At 38.4% G+C, this 18030-nt stretch overlaps 1 protein-coding gene across 1 annotated transcript in view; it reads right to left on the reverse strand.

Annotated features, from left to right (window-relative positions):
- Positions 1-18030, reverse strand: part of LOC121431712 — a 171096-nt gene that overhangs the window by 83400 nt on the left and 69666 nt on the right. Inside the window, exons 61-75 of the mRNA XM_041629374.1 lie at positions 17245-17728; positions 16624-16733; positions 16042-16218; positions 14947-15070; positions 13611-13964; positions 12572-13041; positions 12040-12221; positions 11085-11310; positions 10221-10419; positions 9349-9474; positions 8872-9080; positions 7906-8548; positions 6426-6648; positions 862-947; positions 263-450 (exon numbers count right to left, since the gene is read on the reverse strand). Of these exons, the coding sequence (XP_041485308.1) occupies positions 263-450; positions 862-947; positions 6426-6648; positions 7906-8548; positions 8872-9080; positions 9349-9474; positions 10221-10419; positions 11085-11310; positions 12040-12221; positions 12572-13041; positions 13611-13964; positions 14947-15070; positions 16042-16218; positions 16624-16733; positions 17245-17728 (3801 nt within the window). The remainder of the gene's footprint in view (positions 1-262; positions 451-861; positions 948-6425; positions 6649-7905; positions 8549-8871; positions 9081-9348; positions 9475-10220; positions 10420-11084; positions 11311-12039; positions 12222-12571; positions 13042-13610; positions 13965-14946; positions 15071-16041; positions 16219-16623; positions 16734-17244; positions 17729-18030) is intronic.

Consider the following 18030-nt stretch of genomic DNA (forward strand, 5'->3'; position numbering starts at 1 on the left):
GAACTTGGTTGGAGAACATTTACAGAGAGACAAAGTCCACAACATGCTAAACCCTGTCAGACATTAACCAGGAGTTAAATGCATCATTTATTGTAATTGGCTCAAGGAAAAATATTTTTTCAAACATTCAATCATCGCTAAAATACGGATAGACTGGAACTCGGTACCTGCAAAGATAGGAAATATTTGCACACACCTACCCAACTCATTTTAGTGTTGAGTTGTAAAAATCCAAATCCAGATCCAGAAAATGTGCACTTACCATTTTGTGATATGATCCAATCAGTTTCTGTTCTAGCATAACCAGTCCTGGACCTCCTGTCTGGTGCCCCAGCCCTCCACAGGACCTCGGTGTTTTCGAGATGGACCCAACTTCATATGAAATCTTGATCAGGCCACCACTCCCACCTCCCCCTTCCCTACCAGTACCGCCAGCTGCAGATACAGTACCTATGACAAGACCAGTATCAAAATAATTTTCTTACTTGGTCCAACTTCATTCACTTAGGTGTTAACACACTGAAAGATGGAAACATATTAACCCAAAACATGCCAAAATACATTATCATTATCTTTTTTTTATGATTGGCAATATCCAATTTAATGCACCAAATCGAGAAAAGGTCCTTTTATTCATTATTGTCTACATTTTGAGTAAAATATTCAAACTGTTGCATCACCTTTTTAGAAATTAACAAAAGTATCAATTTAAATGACAAATACATATACATAAAATGAAAACTAAAGTATGCATTACATCATTTAAAATTTCATTGCATTCTTCTCTATACTTTAAGGATATATATCCTTTACGCAATTTATATTATCCATAGAGGTGAAGAGGTGTTACAATTAACTTACCAGTAGAGTCAATATTTGTGCACTCTAACCAGATACTTCCTCCAGACCCACCTCCAGCCTGCATACTATCTCGAGTATCTTCTCCACTGTGGAAAAAGAAAGTGAACCAACATTTATATTGATATCTAGTTTTAAATAATGTATTATTTATTACACATTACATCAATTCAACTGCAGATATCCTGTTTGTAAGTTTTACTTTAACATGATATGCATGTTACCATCAATGATCTCGAATTGAAAGCTCAAACGATAACTTACCAGTTTGAAGTTTGAGCAGAATTTTATGAGGGAGTTGAGTGAGGAGATTGAGATCCCGCCTCGCACATGCGCACTCATTCTTCGGAGCATCAAAATGTGATCGCTGTTTAAAATATCAGCTTCCTAATGCAGCTGATACGAACGAACATTAGCTTTAAGTCACCACAGACTATTAAAATTAATTTCTCTCAAGAGGGAGGGAGAGGAGGGCAATTAATCTCCTCACTCAACTCCCTCATAAAATTCTGCTCAAACTTCAAACTGGTAAGTTATCGTTTGAGCTTTCAATTTTATTTCGTTCGTCTCGAGAGGAGACTAATTGAGATTTTGTAGCTCAGCGAACACATTTTGAGTTGCACTGTCTGCAAAAGACATGTTTGTGCAGATACAAAGAATATACAGTATGGAACATGTACAAAGCAAATTTGTATATACCTTATTTCAACTTTACTACTGTTGTAGAATTGCTTGCGAAAATTCAGTTGCTTCACTATCAGCAAGAGGTTTATTGTAATATTGCTGGAAGGTTTTTTCTCTTGACCATCCAGCTTGATTCATGATGCTAGAAATAGGCACACTTGCTCTGATTGCTGCCGACGTTGCAGCCGATCTTGTAGAATGTGATTTATACACTGAAGTATCAATCCCGGCGCCTGCTAATGTCACTTTAATCCATCTTGATATGGTCTGTGATGAAACTTTGCCATATGGCTTGGTATAGCTAATGAACAAGCGTCGCTCTATATAGTCCTCTGATTAGTCCTTTTCATATATGCTCGTAAATATTTAACAATACACAACCTCCTGTCTGATGGATATGCCTTCAACTTCATAGTGAAACCATGATGACCTGGTCTGCTATGCTTGAGCAGTTCATCTACATGAAAACTCACTGAACTTTGTTTCAGTTCCATCTTATCTAAGTTTAACAAATGTAACGTCTGCACCCTTTGTGCAGAGACTAAGGCTAACAATAAGCAAAGTTTATGTGTAAGCTGCTTTAAACTTAAAGTCTTAGCTGGCGAAAGCCTACGTAGAAATTTCAATGCTACGCTGACATCCCAAGTGTCTTGATAACGTGCTTGTGGAGGTCTGAGGTTAAAGGTCCCTTTAAGAAACCTACAGATAAGAGGTTGTGTCCCCACAGAATGAACACTATTCTCCAGCGTTACATACAAGGATAATGCACTTCTTGCTGCATTCATTGTACTATAACTAGCCTTCTCTCTATGAAACAGTTCTGCTAAAAATTCTAACACAAAGTTAACTGAAGAACGAAGAGGACTTTTCTTCCTGCTTTCACAAAATTTTGTCCATTTTGTCCAATATACTCGGTACTGACGTTGAGTAGACTTCCTCAATGATGCTGTCAACACGTCGGTGATCCCTTCATCTAAGCCTATATTCTCGAAGGGTCCCCTGTTACCCTGCAACACAAAAGATCAAGGCGATCATAAAGTGGGTGAGGTAAGTTTGTTACAGGTTGTCTAAGGAGGTTAATGTCTCTCCTAAGGAGCAACGGTTCCTCCACAAGGATGCTATTAAGGCATGGGAACCATGATTGTGTTGGCCAGTTTGGAACGACCAAAATGCCCGATGCCCTATCAGACTTGATCTTTTGAATGCATTTAGCCAATAAGCAGAAGGGAGGAAATGCATAAAAATCTAGCTTTCCCCAGTCTAGTGTGAATGCATCAACTGATTCTGCATTTGGATCTGGTAACCATGAAACATATCTTTGTGTTTGTGCATTCAACCTGGAGGCAAAAATATCAATTTTTGGGCTGCCAAATCTTTGGATGACTTTTCTGTATGCTCTTTTGCTGAGCATCCATTCAGTTCTATCATTGAAATTGCGTGATTCATAATCTGCTTCAATATTCTGGCTGCCTGGAAGGTGTGCAGCACTAAGCCAGATATTTCGTTCCATGCACCATTTCCAAATTTTTATGGAAAGCTTGTTACAACTTGGGGATTTAATGCCTCCCATGTTATTTACATAGCACACTGCTGTTGTGTTATCAGATCTAATTAAGATATGAGCATTGGATGTACTACCATGAAAGGATCTCAGCCCTAGATCGATGGCCAAGATTTCTAGATAATTAATTTCATTATTTTGTGCCTTTTCATTTTCAGACTGATTCCACCTTCCCCCTGTATGAACTTGCATATTTGTGGCACCCCATCCATAGCCACTAGCATCCGTGCGGATTTCAAATTTAGGGTTTTCCCTTTTGATAGGAGCAAATGCACTATCTGCATGACTTATCCACCATTCTAGTTCCTGCTTCGACTCGCATGATAGCTCCATAATTCTGTCATAATGCCCTTTATTCTTTTTCAAGGCTTCTATTTTTTCTTTCTCCATATTCCTATAAAACAATGGTCCATGCTGGACAGCAGGGAAGGTGGAGATTATCTTTCCGATAACATGTGCGACATGTCGAATTGTGGGTTTTGGTTGCAGGAGTAACTTTTCACATTCTTCCCTGACATTCTGAGCTCTCTCTACTGGGAGTTTAATGGTCATGTCTACTGTATTGAGGGTAAAGCCCAAGAACTGGAGCTCCTGTACTGGTTTTAGTACTGATTTTTCTGGGTGAACTTTAAACCCTAATTCTGAAAATGCCTGCAAAGTGGCATTAATTGCAGACTCAACTTTTTCTTTTGTGTCCCCAATAAGAATTGTATCATCAAGATATCCAAGTACAATATGACCCTTTTCACGTAGTGAAGAGAATACTGGTTTCAACATCTTAGTGAATAACCTGGGTGCAGAGGTTAACCCATTTGGCAGTGCCTTGTATTGCCACTGTTGTCCTTGCCAATTAAATTGCAAGTATTTCCGGAATTCAGAATGAATCGGAATAGAGTAGTATGCATCTTGGAGGTCTACTGAAGCCATGTAAAAATTTTCCGCCAAGAGGCAAATCACAGAATGGATATTATCCATCTTAAAGTGTTGTTTAACCACAAATTCATTTAGGTCTGATAGATCCAAGATCAATCTTAGACTGCCATTTTTCTTTGGCCTTGTAAATATGTTGGAAAAATAACCACCCTTGATAAAGGGTGAACTTCTTTCTATTACATTCTTTCCTTCAAGATTTCTCAGTTCAGCTGATATCTTATCTGTTTCTGATCTGTTACGTTTAAATTGATGACATATCAACCTTTCTGGATGTGGTAAACTTGTATCAAATTCTATCTTAAAACCCCTGACAGCTTCCAGTATTGTATGATCGGATGTGATTTTCTTCCAATTATTATAATATTGTTTCAGTCGACCTCCAACAGGGGATGCTTGGTCAGAATTATTTGTGCATGCAATTTCATGATCGTTTGTATAAAACAAAGAATTATTGCTACCTACCTCTTGGGGTATACTGGTAGCTACTTCCGCTGGGGATTCTCTCGGTATCTGCCCTGAGATGCTGGTGGTTTTTTCACCATGGGGGCTTGTGGCTGTCTGCGGCCCCTGATAGGGGCCTTTCTGTCCAAAAAAGGCCTGTAAGGAGCACCTGATTGTGGTCGATGGTTAGGAGTAGACCAACCTGCAGCTGTGTAACCTTGGCGGGAGTAATCTCCAGCTCTGTAAGGATGGTAATTGGCGTGAGCTCGATAACGGCCACGGCCTGGCTCTGAAGTTTTTACAACTCGTCCAGTAGCTTTCTGCTCTTCGGTCATGTCCTTAACTCGCTTTCCCAAATCGTCCCCAAAAAGGAACTTTGTGACCGGAATAGTTGGTTTGCACAGGTGGCTGTATGCAGCATTCATGTCAGGCTTTATTTGTTCCTTGCGTAGAGCATTCATTTCGTAATTTGCATTAGACAGCAAGGCCAATGCATCTTGTTGAGATGGAGAAAGGTTGCCTGACGAGATTGAGCGAGTGAAGGCAGTCAAGCCCCTAGTGAGGGACTTCTGTACCCTAGCTAGCTTGAGGTCTCTGCTTCTTGTTGAAGGAGACAGATTCTCCCAAATAACAGGGTTCACTTTAGGTACATCCAAGTAGGGGCAGTTGCTTGGTGATAAATATTTTATTCCAGTCTCTTCGAGGACTTTCTCCTCCAATTTATTGTTCATCATGAACATTGTTGAGCTAGCTATTTCTTCTTCAAGAGGAGGCCCCTCATCAGATTGGGCAGCAAACTTAGCTGCGAATGTGGGAATCATTTTTGGCAATGTGGATTCCTCTTGGGAAGTACATGTGATGTCATCGTAATCAACATCAACTGGTTGCGTGTACAGCCTTTGGCATGATTGGTACGGATTGATGTCATCATGATCATCAGCTGAGTCCTCATTATGAGCATGTTCAGCGTAATGTTGGTCATAATCTTCCTCCGGCAATGGGAGAGCACCAATGACACGGTTAAGCATGGATTCCAGTTTTGTTAAACGACTGTCAACATCAGCCAAGTTTTTATTTTCATCCCGTTAGCGGGACGACTGCTCCTTTTTTGAAGATGAAACTGAAGCTGGGGGTCCGCTATTGCCGTCTTTAACATTGCTTTGCTTCTTCTTATCTTTCTCTGGTTTCTTAACATACCGTTTATCGATCTTCTTCCCGCTCACGGAGCTCTTGGGCTCATGACTTGTGAGGCTTTTGGAGGTGGATGTGCTCGCGGGGTGCTTAGACCCATGGTGGAGCATCGCCGCCGGAGTTTCGGGGGCCGAGGAGGCTCTCGGTCCGGTCGGAGACGGACTCAAATCCGCCGAATCTTGATCGCGAGCGTTGCTCGAACTCATGATAGAAAACGTAAAAATACGATTCTGAAGTGCAAGAAATTATCACCTTGCCTTGAATAACTTCTGAAAATAGATATGAATAGTCTTTTGAGTAAAAATGCGTCGTATTTCCGAAGAAAAATCGTTTTTTCTGTAAGAGTGCGGCAGGTGTTTGAACCTGCTATTTTGCGATGAAGCGCTAATGAGTGCGCATGTGCGAGGCGGGATCTCAATTAGTCTCCTCTCGAGACGAACGAAATAAATGTTACCATCATTGATATTTAAATAGCAACATAGTTAAAAGTAAAATGCACTTTTATCAAACGGAATACAGTAAAGCATGAGTGATAACTAAACTTTACTCATGACTACTTATCACCAGCATAATAATAAATCCAGAACAAATGGATGATCAGACACTTGCACATGTGCAATCAATGTTAACGTCAAGATCTAGTTTGCAACAACCTTCTTTTCACAGATAAAAGATGGGATAAGCCATTTTATCACATGAAAGACTTTTGAATGATCCTCCAAAAGCTTCTAGGTAGGTGAAATATAATTCTGAATACCTTGCACTAATGGTGCCCCGATTAATGATAGTATGTGCCTTGATAAGCAACTTCCCACCTCCCGCTGGGGACTCTCCATTTAGACAGGGGTTCCATCGACATTGTCCAGGTTCACCAAACAGGTTTGGACGGCTGATATCAGTGATGGGGTATATTCTTGTGCTGGTGCCCTGTCCATATCCTCCTTCTCCACCAAGGCTTCCACCAGAGCCAGACCTAAATTCTTCAAATCATTTAAAAGAGAATGTATATTGTACTTCTTTAAATCAAGCCAAAATACGAAAGATTAAATTTCTCTTGATGTATAAAAATAACTTCATTAAAAATGTCTGAAAAATTCTACACACAATGAAACCAATTTTTTTTAATAACAATTACCCACTCTTATTGAACAAACAGTCGTGGTCTCATCATCATCACAGATATACAGTTAACAGACAAGAGTTCCATGATGCTGTGGTAGGGTGCAGATGCAACAGTAAGCAGACAGTGCATCTAATGGTTATAACTCTCGTCTTTCAATCTGAGGGACGTGGGTTCAATCCCAGCCATGGCGTGTTTTCCTTCAGCAAGAAATTTACTGACATTGTGCTGTACTCCACAAATAACAATGAGGTGAATAGGTACTGGATAGGAAAAGTTCCTAGAATTCTTTCAACGCATATACATGTATGGGCAGCACAGCTAATATAGGGTAATAATTGTGGTGTTTCGGGAAATTTTGGGAGTTCATATGGCCGGGAGGGGTCCCTGAGATCTTGGCCGCATGATCACGCTGAAAATCGGCATGCAGGTTGTCTGAGACATTATTTACAAAATTCAACAGTAATTTATTTCTTGCAAATTGATATTTAGTGATTATGCTAATCTATATGTAATTAGTATGCAAAATCATACTTTTCCCTCTAACTCCCTAAATATAGCACCAAATGTTCTAATTTTTAGTATAAAAACCCTTTGTGGTGTTCAAATCAAGTGTACATGACAAAAAATATCAGATTAATTTGTTGTGTATTATATTGTGTTTTTTTTGCAATTCCTTTGTACTTCTTTGTTTTTTTTACCTTTCGTTTTTCATTGTTTTTTCAACAAAATTTGTTGAGGACTCTTCTGAGATCATAAACAGCACAAAATAGATACATTTAGACTGGCAAAACTAAAAATAATCATACATTTATGATTTTTGGTTGAAAACACAATCTGCATTGACTAGGTACACAAAATGACATGCACAGTCAGCGAGAAGCACGGTAAAAAATTATCTGCAGCAAAAATAAGGCCCCCCAGGCTGGAAAGGGTTAAAAAAAACCCTTTATAAATCCAGGTAATACTATTATTAATTATTTCTGTTTGTGAACAAATTCCTTTAAGAAAAGTGGATCCTCATATTCTGTCAATATGAAAAACTTCAAAGGAACAAAGCAAACTTCTACATGTATTTCAGCATTATAAGCTAATGAGACATGATTTGACTGCTTACCAGTATTCTGAGAGAAAGGATTAGCATGATCTACTTTCAGAATGGCTGTTTCCTCAATAGTTAGTGTGTCCACATCTTCCATTAGCAAAGCTCTTCCTCTCAGAATACCTCCAGGAGACAGATTAACAGTTCCAGCCCTAACAGTGTACTCTTCAATACCATCTAGGAATGATACGATTCCACCATATCTGATTTGTAATGAATGCAGTACAATCGTTGCTTTTGGAGTATTTCCAGACCTTGCATGCTGACCGTAAGACAACTCTGCATCAATGACCGTTACATCTCCACCTCCAATTACCCTCCCATTGATGAAGTTCTGACTTGACTGAAAGGTGACACCAGGTGGGAGGATTGTGAGAGTAGCATCACGATAGAGCTTCAGGTTGAATGGCAGAATAATGTCAACTTCATTCAGTTGAAACGACTGGTACAGTCCAATGTGGAGAGTTCCAAAGGAACCGTCATGGACTGAAGGACCAATGACTTTGGCAACAATCAAGGTCAAACTTCCAATGGCTTCAAAAGCAAGATGGGCATTTCCAAGCAGGGTTAGTTCGTCAAACTCCATGCTGTTGACAGTTGCCGGGAACCAGGTCTTTGTTCCAACAGTCTGGAGATTGTTGTAATCAGTAATCATAGTCTGGGAAGAGACAAAAGCAAAAGGTAGGAGTTACTCAGAGGGAATAACTCTACAATCCACCATTTCCACACACTAAAAGTAAGCCCACATTGTATCCTATCAAACACTTCCTCCATGAGAGGTAATTAGTCAGTTCTGTAAGGCTATTTAATCAGTCTAAAATCCTATTAGAATATGTACATTCTTTGAGTGTTCACGAAAACTTGCAACTACAATAATAACCTAACACTTAAAAAAAAAACATCTACACGTTGAACACTTCACAAGCACTACACATGACTTGACATCAAAGCATTCTGAATGAACTGAGTAATGGTACTTACATCGGGAACCTGAAGACCGTTATTGTCCACAAGAAGTGTTCTATGGACAGACAATGGATCTCTGGATTCTTGGTATACTGTTCCTGCTGCTCCATTCTTCAGATTAGATCCCGCTCCTCCATAAGCTACCATTTGACCAACAAATGAGTGCTCGGTGTAATAGACAGCAATCCTTCCTCCTGCTCCTCCTGATCCAACTGTTCCAAAACCTGAGTAAAGATAAAAAATCATCATGTTTCATTCATTTATTCATTTTCAAGGTCCTTTACAAATAAATTCACTGTTACCAAACCATACCCCTTTTCAATACAAATGACTTCACAATAAGAGCAAGGATCCATATGTCTGTACATTGTTCTAATTACGCTGTTGTCTCAACTTGATTCTTCAATTTCAAATTGAATTAAATATCTGTAAAAATGTATAAAATACCTGGAAATCCATCTCATAATGTTTGCTATGGGTTGAAATACTTACCTCTCCCTCCATTTGCCTGGATAATTCCTGATCCTGTAAAGATTCTTGTCTCAAGGAGAATGCTCCCTCCGCTGGCTCCTCCTTCAGCTCTATCCATGCCCTTTTCTCCATCACACCTGACAGTTCCTAAGATCAAATTACCATTTGTTTAATTCACATTGATCAATTTGTTTCTTTTCTGACTCATCTAAACTAGCCTTTATTAAGGATGTCATTCGATTGCAATTTACTCAAATACTGCATAATTTTTACATGATTGAAGGCCTGTATGAAAGTTGAGTGTATAATCCCACCGCTGCCACCAAAAGTAAGGCTTGCACAAATTAAAGTGGTTCTTACACACCTGATGGCCAGGGCCACTTAAAGCTTATCAGTCATATTATTTTCTGTTCTAATATATAATTTTGCCCATCCTGAAATCCAATTGATTGGATAATTAAACTTATGGCTCTTGGACTATTGTGTTCCAAACACTAATGAATATTCTCCTCTAAGACACTCAATGTTAACATATTATAAAAATGAAATGATTCTTTTCATTGATTACTTCTAAAGTGAGGTAATACATGATTTACGCCATTTCAATAAATTAAAACATGACTTGCAAACATACATGTACTTCTAATGCACCTGTTCAATTTTGTCTATATAGGGGCTTGCACGGTTCCAAGCTCAGACTATGGACTCATGAAAGCTTCATGGTATCTCAGACGCTATCTTGTACACTCCTGCTCAATTATCTATAGAATGTCTGTATATATTTGCAGTTTATGACTACTGTTTCAGGTGATTGCTACACTCTAAAAGAAAATTCAGTTCATAAAAGATGCAGTCAAAATAATAGATTACGATACCAGAAGCCCTGATCTCACCATCTATTCGTATGTTTCTTGCATCTACATGTAGTATTCCACCTCCCATTACATCATCACTACCACCAATGCTGCCAAAGTGAGCCGGATGGAATGCATTTCCATATGCAATGCCTCCAGGATGATCTTCACTACCTCCTCCGAATCCTCCATGACCTGCCCCGGTGACCTCTGACCCTTGACCCTCGGTGAACTGTGACTGAGAGAAATGAAGCATTCATTACCATTATTCATCATACTATAAAACCTACCTCACTTTAATTGGAAACGTTCATACACGATTCAACAATCTAAAGACAGTTTCATTATGTAAACATATATTGCTTATCAATATATAAGAGAGACCTGCGGGTCACAGTTCTGTCTGCGCGCCCTTCTAGGTGACCCAGATTGGCTGGCTCCTCCTATGCGCCTTTGACAGATATATGGCACTATAATGCTTTGCATCATCATCATCATCAATATAATTTAAAAACACAATGCATTATCATTTGAATACAAGGGTTATGGATAAATAATGGCTTATATAGGTCACATCGCCATTCCTCATAATGTGTACTAGAGGGAAGTTTATCTATCCTATTAGGGCAATCTGCCGGCTACCTAAACACACCACATTCTATGTCAACCTTGACAAGGAGTTATGCACAGGCTTCTCCAAGCATACAAACAATTTAGAAATGTCATTATATCTTACACAATTACAGATTATTTCATAACAATATATGGACAAAACATAAATAGGTAAACACTGAAAAGATCCATAAAATGAACAGTGCCCTGAATGGGAACAAAGCAACTGGTTAGAATTCTCAACCCAAGAGTATTGTTCAATTACAGTTACACTTGAAATCGCAGACTTACAATGTGATTCAAATCAATCACTGCCAGTTCCTCGACGACAAGATCATCCACCACTAAAGCTAGATGGTCTGCCTCGAGAATACCACCGCTCTCCACAATGAGGGTGTTTCCATGGAGATTGAAGCCTTTTTCTCCACCTTCCACGACTAGTTTGCCTCCACCTCTGATTATGATTGAGTTATATTGTAGCATGTGTGATATTCCTGCAGTGCTATTTGTGTATGGTCTGGTAAATAGTTGAAAATAAAAAATGATACATAAATTGAGGTTTTCAAGTATGATATTGGTTTTAAATAATTTTCACTATGTGACTTCAGTTGTGATTTGGAATGTCTTATATGCAACATGTAGGCATGCTTAAAACTGGAGTAATAGTATGCAGCACTTAGAGACATTCTGCACAAACATAAAGCATTATATAAATGCTGCATATTATTAGCATCAGATAGCCATCTGACATGAAATATTATCAACTACTATTGATATTTTCTTTTAATCCCCATGGAATACATTGAAACAATCATCACTTGATTATAACCACTATCATTAAGTGTCTGTTATAACTTGTGCCTCACACTGGTATATTGCTCAAAGGTAGAAACTGCTTCGAATATACTGAAATTTTTCCACTTCAACAGAAATAGCACAATAGCTTCTTGTTTTTGCAAAAGGCTTACACTCATTCTCAATTTAACATTCAACTTCAGTGAAATACTTCTACAGTAAAACAGCTAGCATCAATGAATCATGAGGGGGCACAGTGAAGTTGTCTTTTCATAACTAATTATATCCAATATCAAAACTAAAACCAAGTAGCCTACCAATTTGTAAATCTTTGTGTAGCACCATCAATATTGATATATTCTTAGTTGCAAAACTGTATAGATTTCAGCACAAGTTACATGTAAAACACCATTTTTAATTGGTTTGACACAGATTAACAATAATTATTCACCTTATGTTTACTACACCACCATGGCCAATGATGAGGTTTTGAACATTGTGTAGTTGCCCTTCAAGTTCAAAGGTTACTCCATGGACTTCAAGGTCAGCAGGCATTTCAAGGTCACCATAAGGGTTGAGAAGCACACCCCAAGCAACACGTGGGTGTTCAGATGGAAGGTCAATGTTGAGATCCTTGAGAGAGAAATTTACTTACTTCAGTACATAGAGAATACAACATTTTACTTAGTGTGAAAGGCACTGAACTACAAAAGCATTAATATCCACATTTTCATCTGTAAAAAATCTCAAATGGACTCTAGGACATGTCTTTATCTATTTCATCATAATAATATACTAAAGCAGTTAAATGGGACAACCGAACCTTCTTTTTTTCAGCATATACACACTAGAAATGTAAATACACACTTGAACACGGATGTTTTGAGGTATATAATAATTAAGTTTTACTGTGAGTAATTGGTCCCAGGAGGCAAGCAAAACTTTGATCACCACAAATTTGACTGTATACCAGAGCAACTCACCTGATGCGGACCAACATGGAAGATCCCAGAAGCATCTCCTGAAGTCTTCCTAACCCTCACAGTAGTATTCATGCTGGGATGATCACCACCAGCTATAGCTAAATGGGCTCTTCCTCTCAAGACCAACTCATCAAAGACATACTGATCGCCATCAAACACAGGTAGAAGCCAAGTGTGGCAACTCTCTTCACTCCCAGTAATATCATAATCAGTAGAAATTGCAAGTGGACCAGGAGTCTTGAAAGAATTGTCAGTCATCAATGTCTTTTCATCGGAAGCTCTGTTGTAGAACAAAACAGTCCCCGCACCTCCTATTTCATAGCCACTACCACCACCCGTGGCTTGTAGATCACCATGGAAGGTATTGTTATTGAAGTGGATGCCTATCCGTCCTCCACCTCCTCCGCCACCATGCATCCCACCGCTGCCACCAATGGCTGACAATGACCCTTGACCTTGTACTGAAGAACCTAGCATGACAAGGAGATATTTCTTGTCAATCCATAAAGTATGGGAACCACTACATTTTTTAAATGAGTTTTTTTTTTACAGTATCAGGACCCTTAAAAAAGGTTTGTTTTAGAGGATATCCGATCTCCATATCATCAATTACTATGCATCCCACTGCGGCTGCCAATGGAAACCTGTCTGTACACTGAAGAAACTAAATCAATATGCAAGAGAGGTCCATTCTACCACACCAAAATTTTTAAATAAGCAATGAAGCACTCAGTGAAAGAAAATTTTGCCTACATACCATTTCAACAAAATCCTCCCACCTCCTATATCATGCTAAATGGAGATTTTAAAAGTAGGAAATCACTTGTACTTAAGTATCCAGATATTTCAAATGTTTTAATTTCTTTTACTTCAAATAAAATGTTTAATTTGATGTAAATTCCCATTCCCAAATACCAAACTAGTGTACTGAGATTGGGAATGTGTTCTTTATAGCCTTACACATACTTATCACAAAGTGCCTATTTCATATAAATTAAAACTATTGCAACTTGCTATTGTGGAAACTACAATGGTAAACCTTGTGACCGTGGTAGTTGCCATAATGACAAATTTTCAGCAATTCTCTTTATGAAATGGGCCCAAGGGATGTCATTCAAAATACCTTTAATGAGGATAGAACCCCCACTGCCTCCTCCATTACGCCCGCCTTTGGAGGATGAACCATCTGCAAGGATTGCTCCATTCAAATCTAGAATAGGTGCTGTAAGACTGATGATTCCACCACCATACCCCAAGGAATCTAGATCAATAGAGTTTTGACCTCCACAGCTCCCAAAGTCGAGAGGATTGAAGAGTGAACCTCGGGGTGGGCCTGGGATGGCCTGGTCAAAGGTTCGTCCTCCTGTACCACCCAAACTGCCACCAGATGATCCTGAGAGATATGATCCAAATAGTTTCTTTCAAATCATAAACAAATTTAGTGTTCAAAAATGCAATCACAGCCACATTGATCACAGAGAAAGAAGGCAAGCAAAATATTGGAATTCAAAAACATGTTTTTAAAATACATCAAGATAAGTAATGAAGTATGTAAGATAACTACTGAAGTTTACAGCCATATACTATGAAAGGTATTACATCATCATTGAAAGTAAAATAATAGAGTATGATGAATGCACTAAATTACTCAATTTAGTTTTGATACAAGAAAAATGAATTGACAAAAGTATGGCTGAAAATCTATAAAAGAATATCAAGCTAAAAGTTTATAAAGGATTGTTTTTGTAACGTTACATGTGAGCATTTACCCCATGATACACATGGCATAAATTGGATATAATGCCATTATCTCAGAGAATTATGATGATGCTTACATTCTATATTACATGACAAATGGAACATTTAATTGAATGTGAAAATACAAAATTAAAAATTCATCACTCTCTTACTCTACATGTATTGAAACCAACTTGAACTTAGATGTTGTTTGAAGGTTTGCGTGGTGGCATGTACAATTGCTGATGTGGTTTACGGTACACCATGTGGAGTGTTATAGAAACAGTAGATAGAAGAAGAGAAGAAGTGGATAGGATTCACTCCTGAAGACGGACAGTCAACCTGTCTGAAACGTCGAGTCTCTCTACTACTCATCATCTCTACTCGCCGACTCAAGCCAGCATCTCCTCATCAGCTCTACTACTCAAGCTGTTCTCACTCAACATTCCTTCTGGTTTACAGTCCTTTTCAGGACTATTTTCAAGAAAGAATACTCTACTCTCAAATCTCCACTTTCTCGCCTATCCACTTCTTCTCTTCTTCTATCCACTGTTTCTATAACACTCCACATGGTGTACCGTAAACCACATGAGCAACTTGAACTTGATGTGAGGGTAGAATCGTTAAGTAAAATATACCTGTGGTACCAGGATGTCCACTCTCCTGGTCTGTTGGCCTGATGGGACTTTGACCATTCACATCGATGATACCAGCTGAATCAATCTCAATGATCCGTCCTGCTGTAACATTAATCCAACTTCCCTGAAATCATAATAAAAGACATTTTCGTAGAATATCCACGTTGTTACAGTAATCATGAGGCCACTCTGTTACAATATGGGAAAATGAAAACGATTCAATCTTATTTTTGTTAATCCATATGAAAGCAAATGAAATTTAGAATTCAAATGACAATTTGGGCACGAATTACATGAGAATAAGACTGTGTGGTGAAGAATGTGTAGGGAAGACCAAACATCAATGTAGACCAAATTGAAGTAGACCAAATGGGCTTAGCTCATATGGTATCAAACTATTTTAGAAGTATACCAACTACTTGTACACCAAGGGGTACATCCAACATTGCACTAATCTGATTTAAATCAATATGAAATATATAGATCAGAATCAAAGCATAACGTATAACATAAGCTGATTAGGACCAAAGAGAAACCAAAGCCTTAGAAAATTGGCCCTTGAGTTTGATATCTAAAGAGAATGAAAGTCCAAAGTCACCCTACTCAAGACATTGCACATCTCTTGAATATGATAGGTGAATAGACCACTTTGTAGTTACTTCATGGGCAATTTTGGTCAAATGATCTTTCATTTCATTCATCATTTCAAAGAAAGATATTATGTAATCATGTCTTACATAGCAGGATGATGAAATTGAATAGGCCAGGTGACTAGAATATTTAGCACACCGATTAACAATCTAAGAAGGTATTTGTTGTATTTCTACCTCGAATCCATTCGCATGTTATAACAACTGTGGGCCCATTGTTTTTTTGTGGATGTAATGAAAACCCAAATTCAAAATAATAATCAAGACATCTGGTGCAAGACATCTGGACAAGTTGGTGCTCATCTCATTAAATATCAAACCGGCATGTCACTTTAGTACCAATCACCTTCTTTTGATCATGTGCAGAATGGAACTATGAACTGGCTTATGATATTCAAGGAGCAACTAAATTACTCAATCAGAAAAGAAACAACATGGATCCTACCTTTAGCTGTCCACCAGGCTGAATGTGAAGAGAGTCAGTGATTGCTAATGACAGCGATGGGCTTACAACATCTTCATAAGCAAGAGAACCCGAGTAATGGGAGCTTAAGCTTCCGTCTGTGAGGATGCGGAGAGAGTTCAGGACTAGAGTCTGGTCAGGATAATTCGCAGAACCTCCCTGATGATGTGAAATTATGTTGGTATAACCAAGAAAAAAAATATGATTATATGCAAACAAGACTTGAGGTTTTCATGGTAATGTATTCATGGCTAAGATCAAAATTTCAGGACTTTGAGATCTAAACCAGCAAACTTCCAATACCAAATTACAATACTCCATGAAAATATGGAATAGATTTATTAAGGGACAAGAATACGTTTTCATTGCTAAAATCTGTTTTTCTCAGATAATTTTGTGGTAAAACAAATTATGATATTCCTAAGTATACTGAACCTTTAATATCAATTTATTTTATCCCTGTAAGCATAATATGCTTTGAACCACAGCAAACAAAAAATTCAAACACATTTAGCTGTTCAAAAGGTTAAAAGTAGTTTGAATTAAACTTTAATTGGTGCATACCTTGGTTCCTAGGACTACTTCAATTCTCTCTCCAACAATGAAGTCTTCCAGGCCTTCAACAGAACCCTCTACATAGATCTTCTTGTGGGACAGGTCACCAAGATAAACAGCTAGAAAAGGAAATCATGGCAGTAAATCCAATAAAAGTGATATAAAAATCAAATTTGCTTCCTATAAAGGAAATAACGTATATGTAATTATTTATGAAATTAGGTAATTGATTATAGAAAAGTAATCAGATTGATATTTCAGGGATGAGCGTGAATTAAGAAGGGGTTTTGAGTTCAAGATGGGTGGATCGAGAGAAGAAGACAGCCAAAGAAGAAATGGAAGAAGAAGGGGAGGGGAATAAGAGCGTTGGGTTTCGGATGGAGGATGCCATGCCTAATGTCTTGCTCTACTATGCGGGCGAGACAATAAAATTAACATTACAGTGAATACTATGGAGTATAAAAATGATAGATATGGAAGTTAGCCTATACATCAAATATTGTAATTGTGTGATCCCTTGTAGATGTTTACACTAATGTTAGCTAGTTACGTTTGATGTAAAGTTTACATAAAGAGCTACATGTACTTACCAGAAAAGGACTTTGCCTAGAAAATGTGCTAATACATTACCTTTTGGAAGTCCCATTGTTGATCCCTCATAGTTTCTGAAGGCAAATGGAAATGGTGAAACTGAATCCAAGATGTGCACAGGTGTTTCGGGTAGGATGTGTACCAAGCCCGTCCCATCACCTTCCACATGCCCACAGGTGAACCGCCCCTCGCCTTCTGCAGACGTTGCAAAGACCACATGAGCACCTCTGTCAATCTGGAGCCTTTCCACATCCAAGTCCTTGTCTCCGACAAACACATATGTCCTGCTGCTGTCAAGGTCACGATCGCCAGGCAGAAACTCTGCGGCTGGTTCACGATTGAAGTTGTCAACAATGAGAGAACGTTGGGTGATGTTGGAAGATACCAAGCTGGTATAAATGGTTCCTGCTGCTCCAGGCTCCAGGTGGCTGCTACCGCCATGAGCCTGCAGTGTCCCTCGGAACTTGTAATCATCCGTGGCATGGACAGCAATTCTTCCACCCGATCCTCCTCCTCCAATTTCCTGTCCGATTCAACAAAATAAAGGGAAATGTTAAGAGGGATGCTCAGACTTTGGGAAAAACTTCTTTTTTAAAGTTGATGAAGTTTCACTTAAAAAGTTGCAAATTAAAAACATCTTCTACTTACTGTGGATATAAATTAGTTTAAGCTCAAAATGAAAGATAAATTTGATAGCTTCATTAATATACAATGTCCATGCATGAGTTAACATTATGTACATGCAATGCAGGTTTTTTTGTTAAATTTGTATACAAAACATGCAACACTAGGAAGCATCATATGGACATCAATATGCAAGAATTT

Source organism: Lytechinus variegatus, chromosome 1 (assembly GCF_018143015.1).
Source record: "Lytechinus variegatus isolate NC3 chromosome 1, Lvar_3.0, whole genome shotgun sequence".
NCBI classification, from domain to species: Eukaryota; Metazoa; Echinodermata; class Echinoidea; order Temnopleuroida; family Toxopneustidae; genus Lytechinus; species Lytechinus variegatus.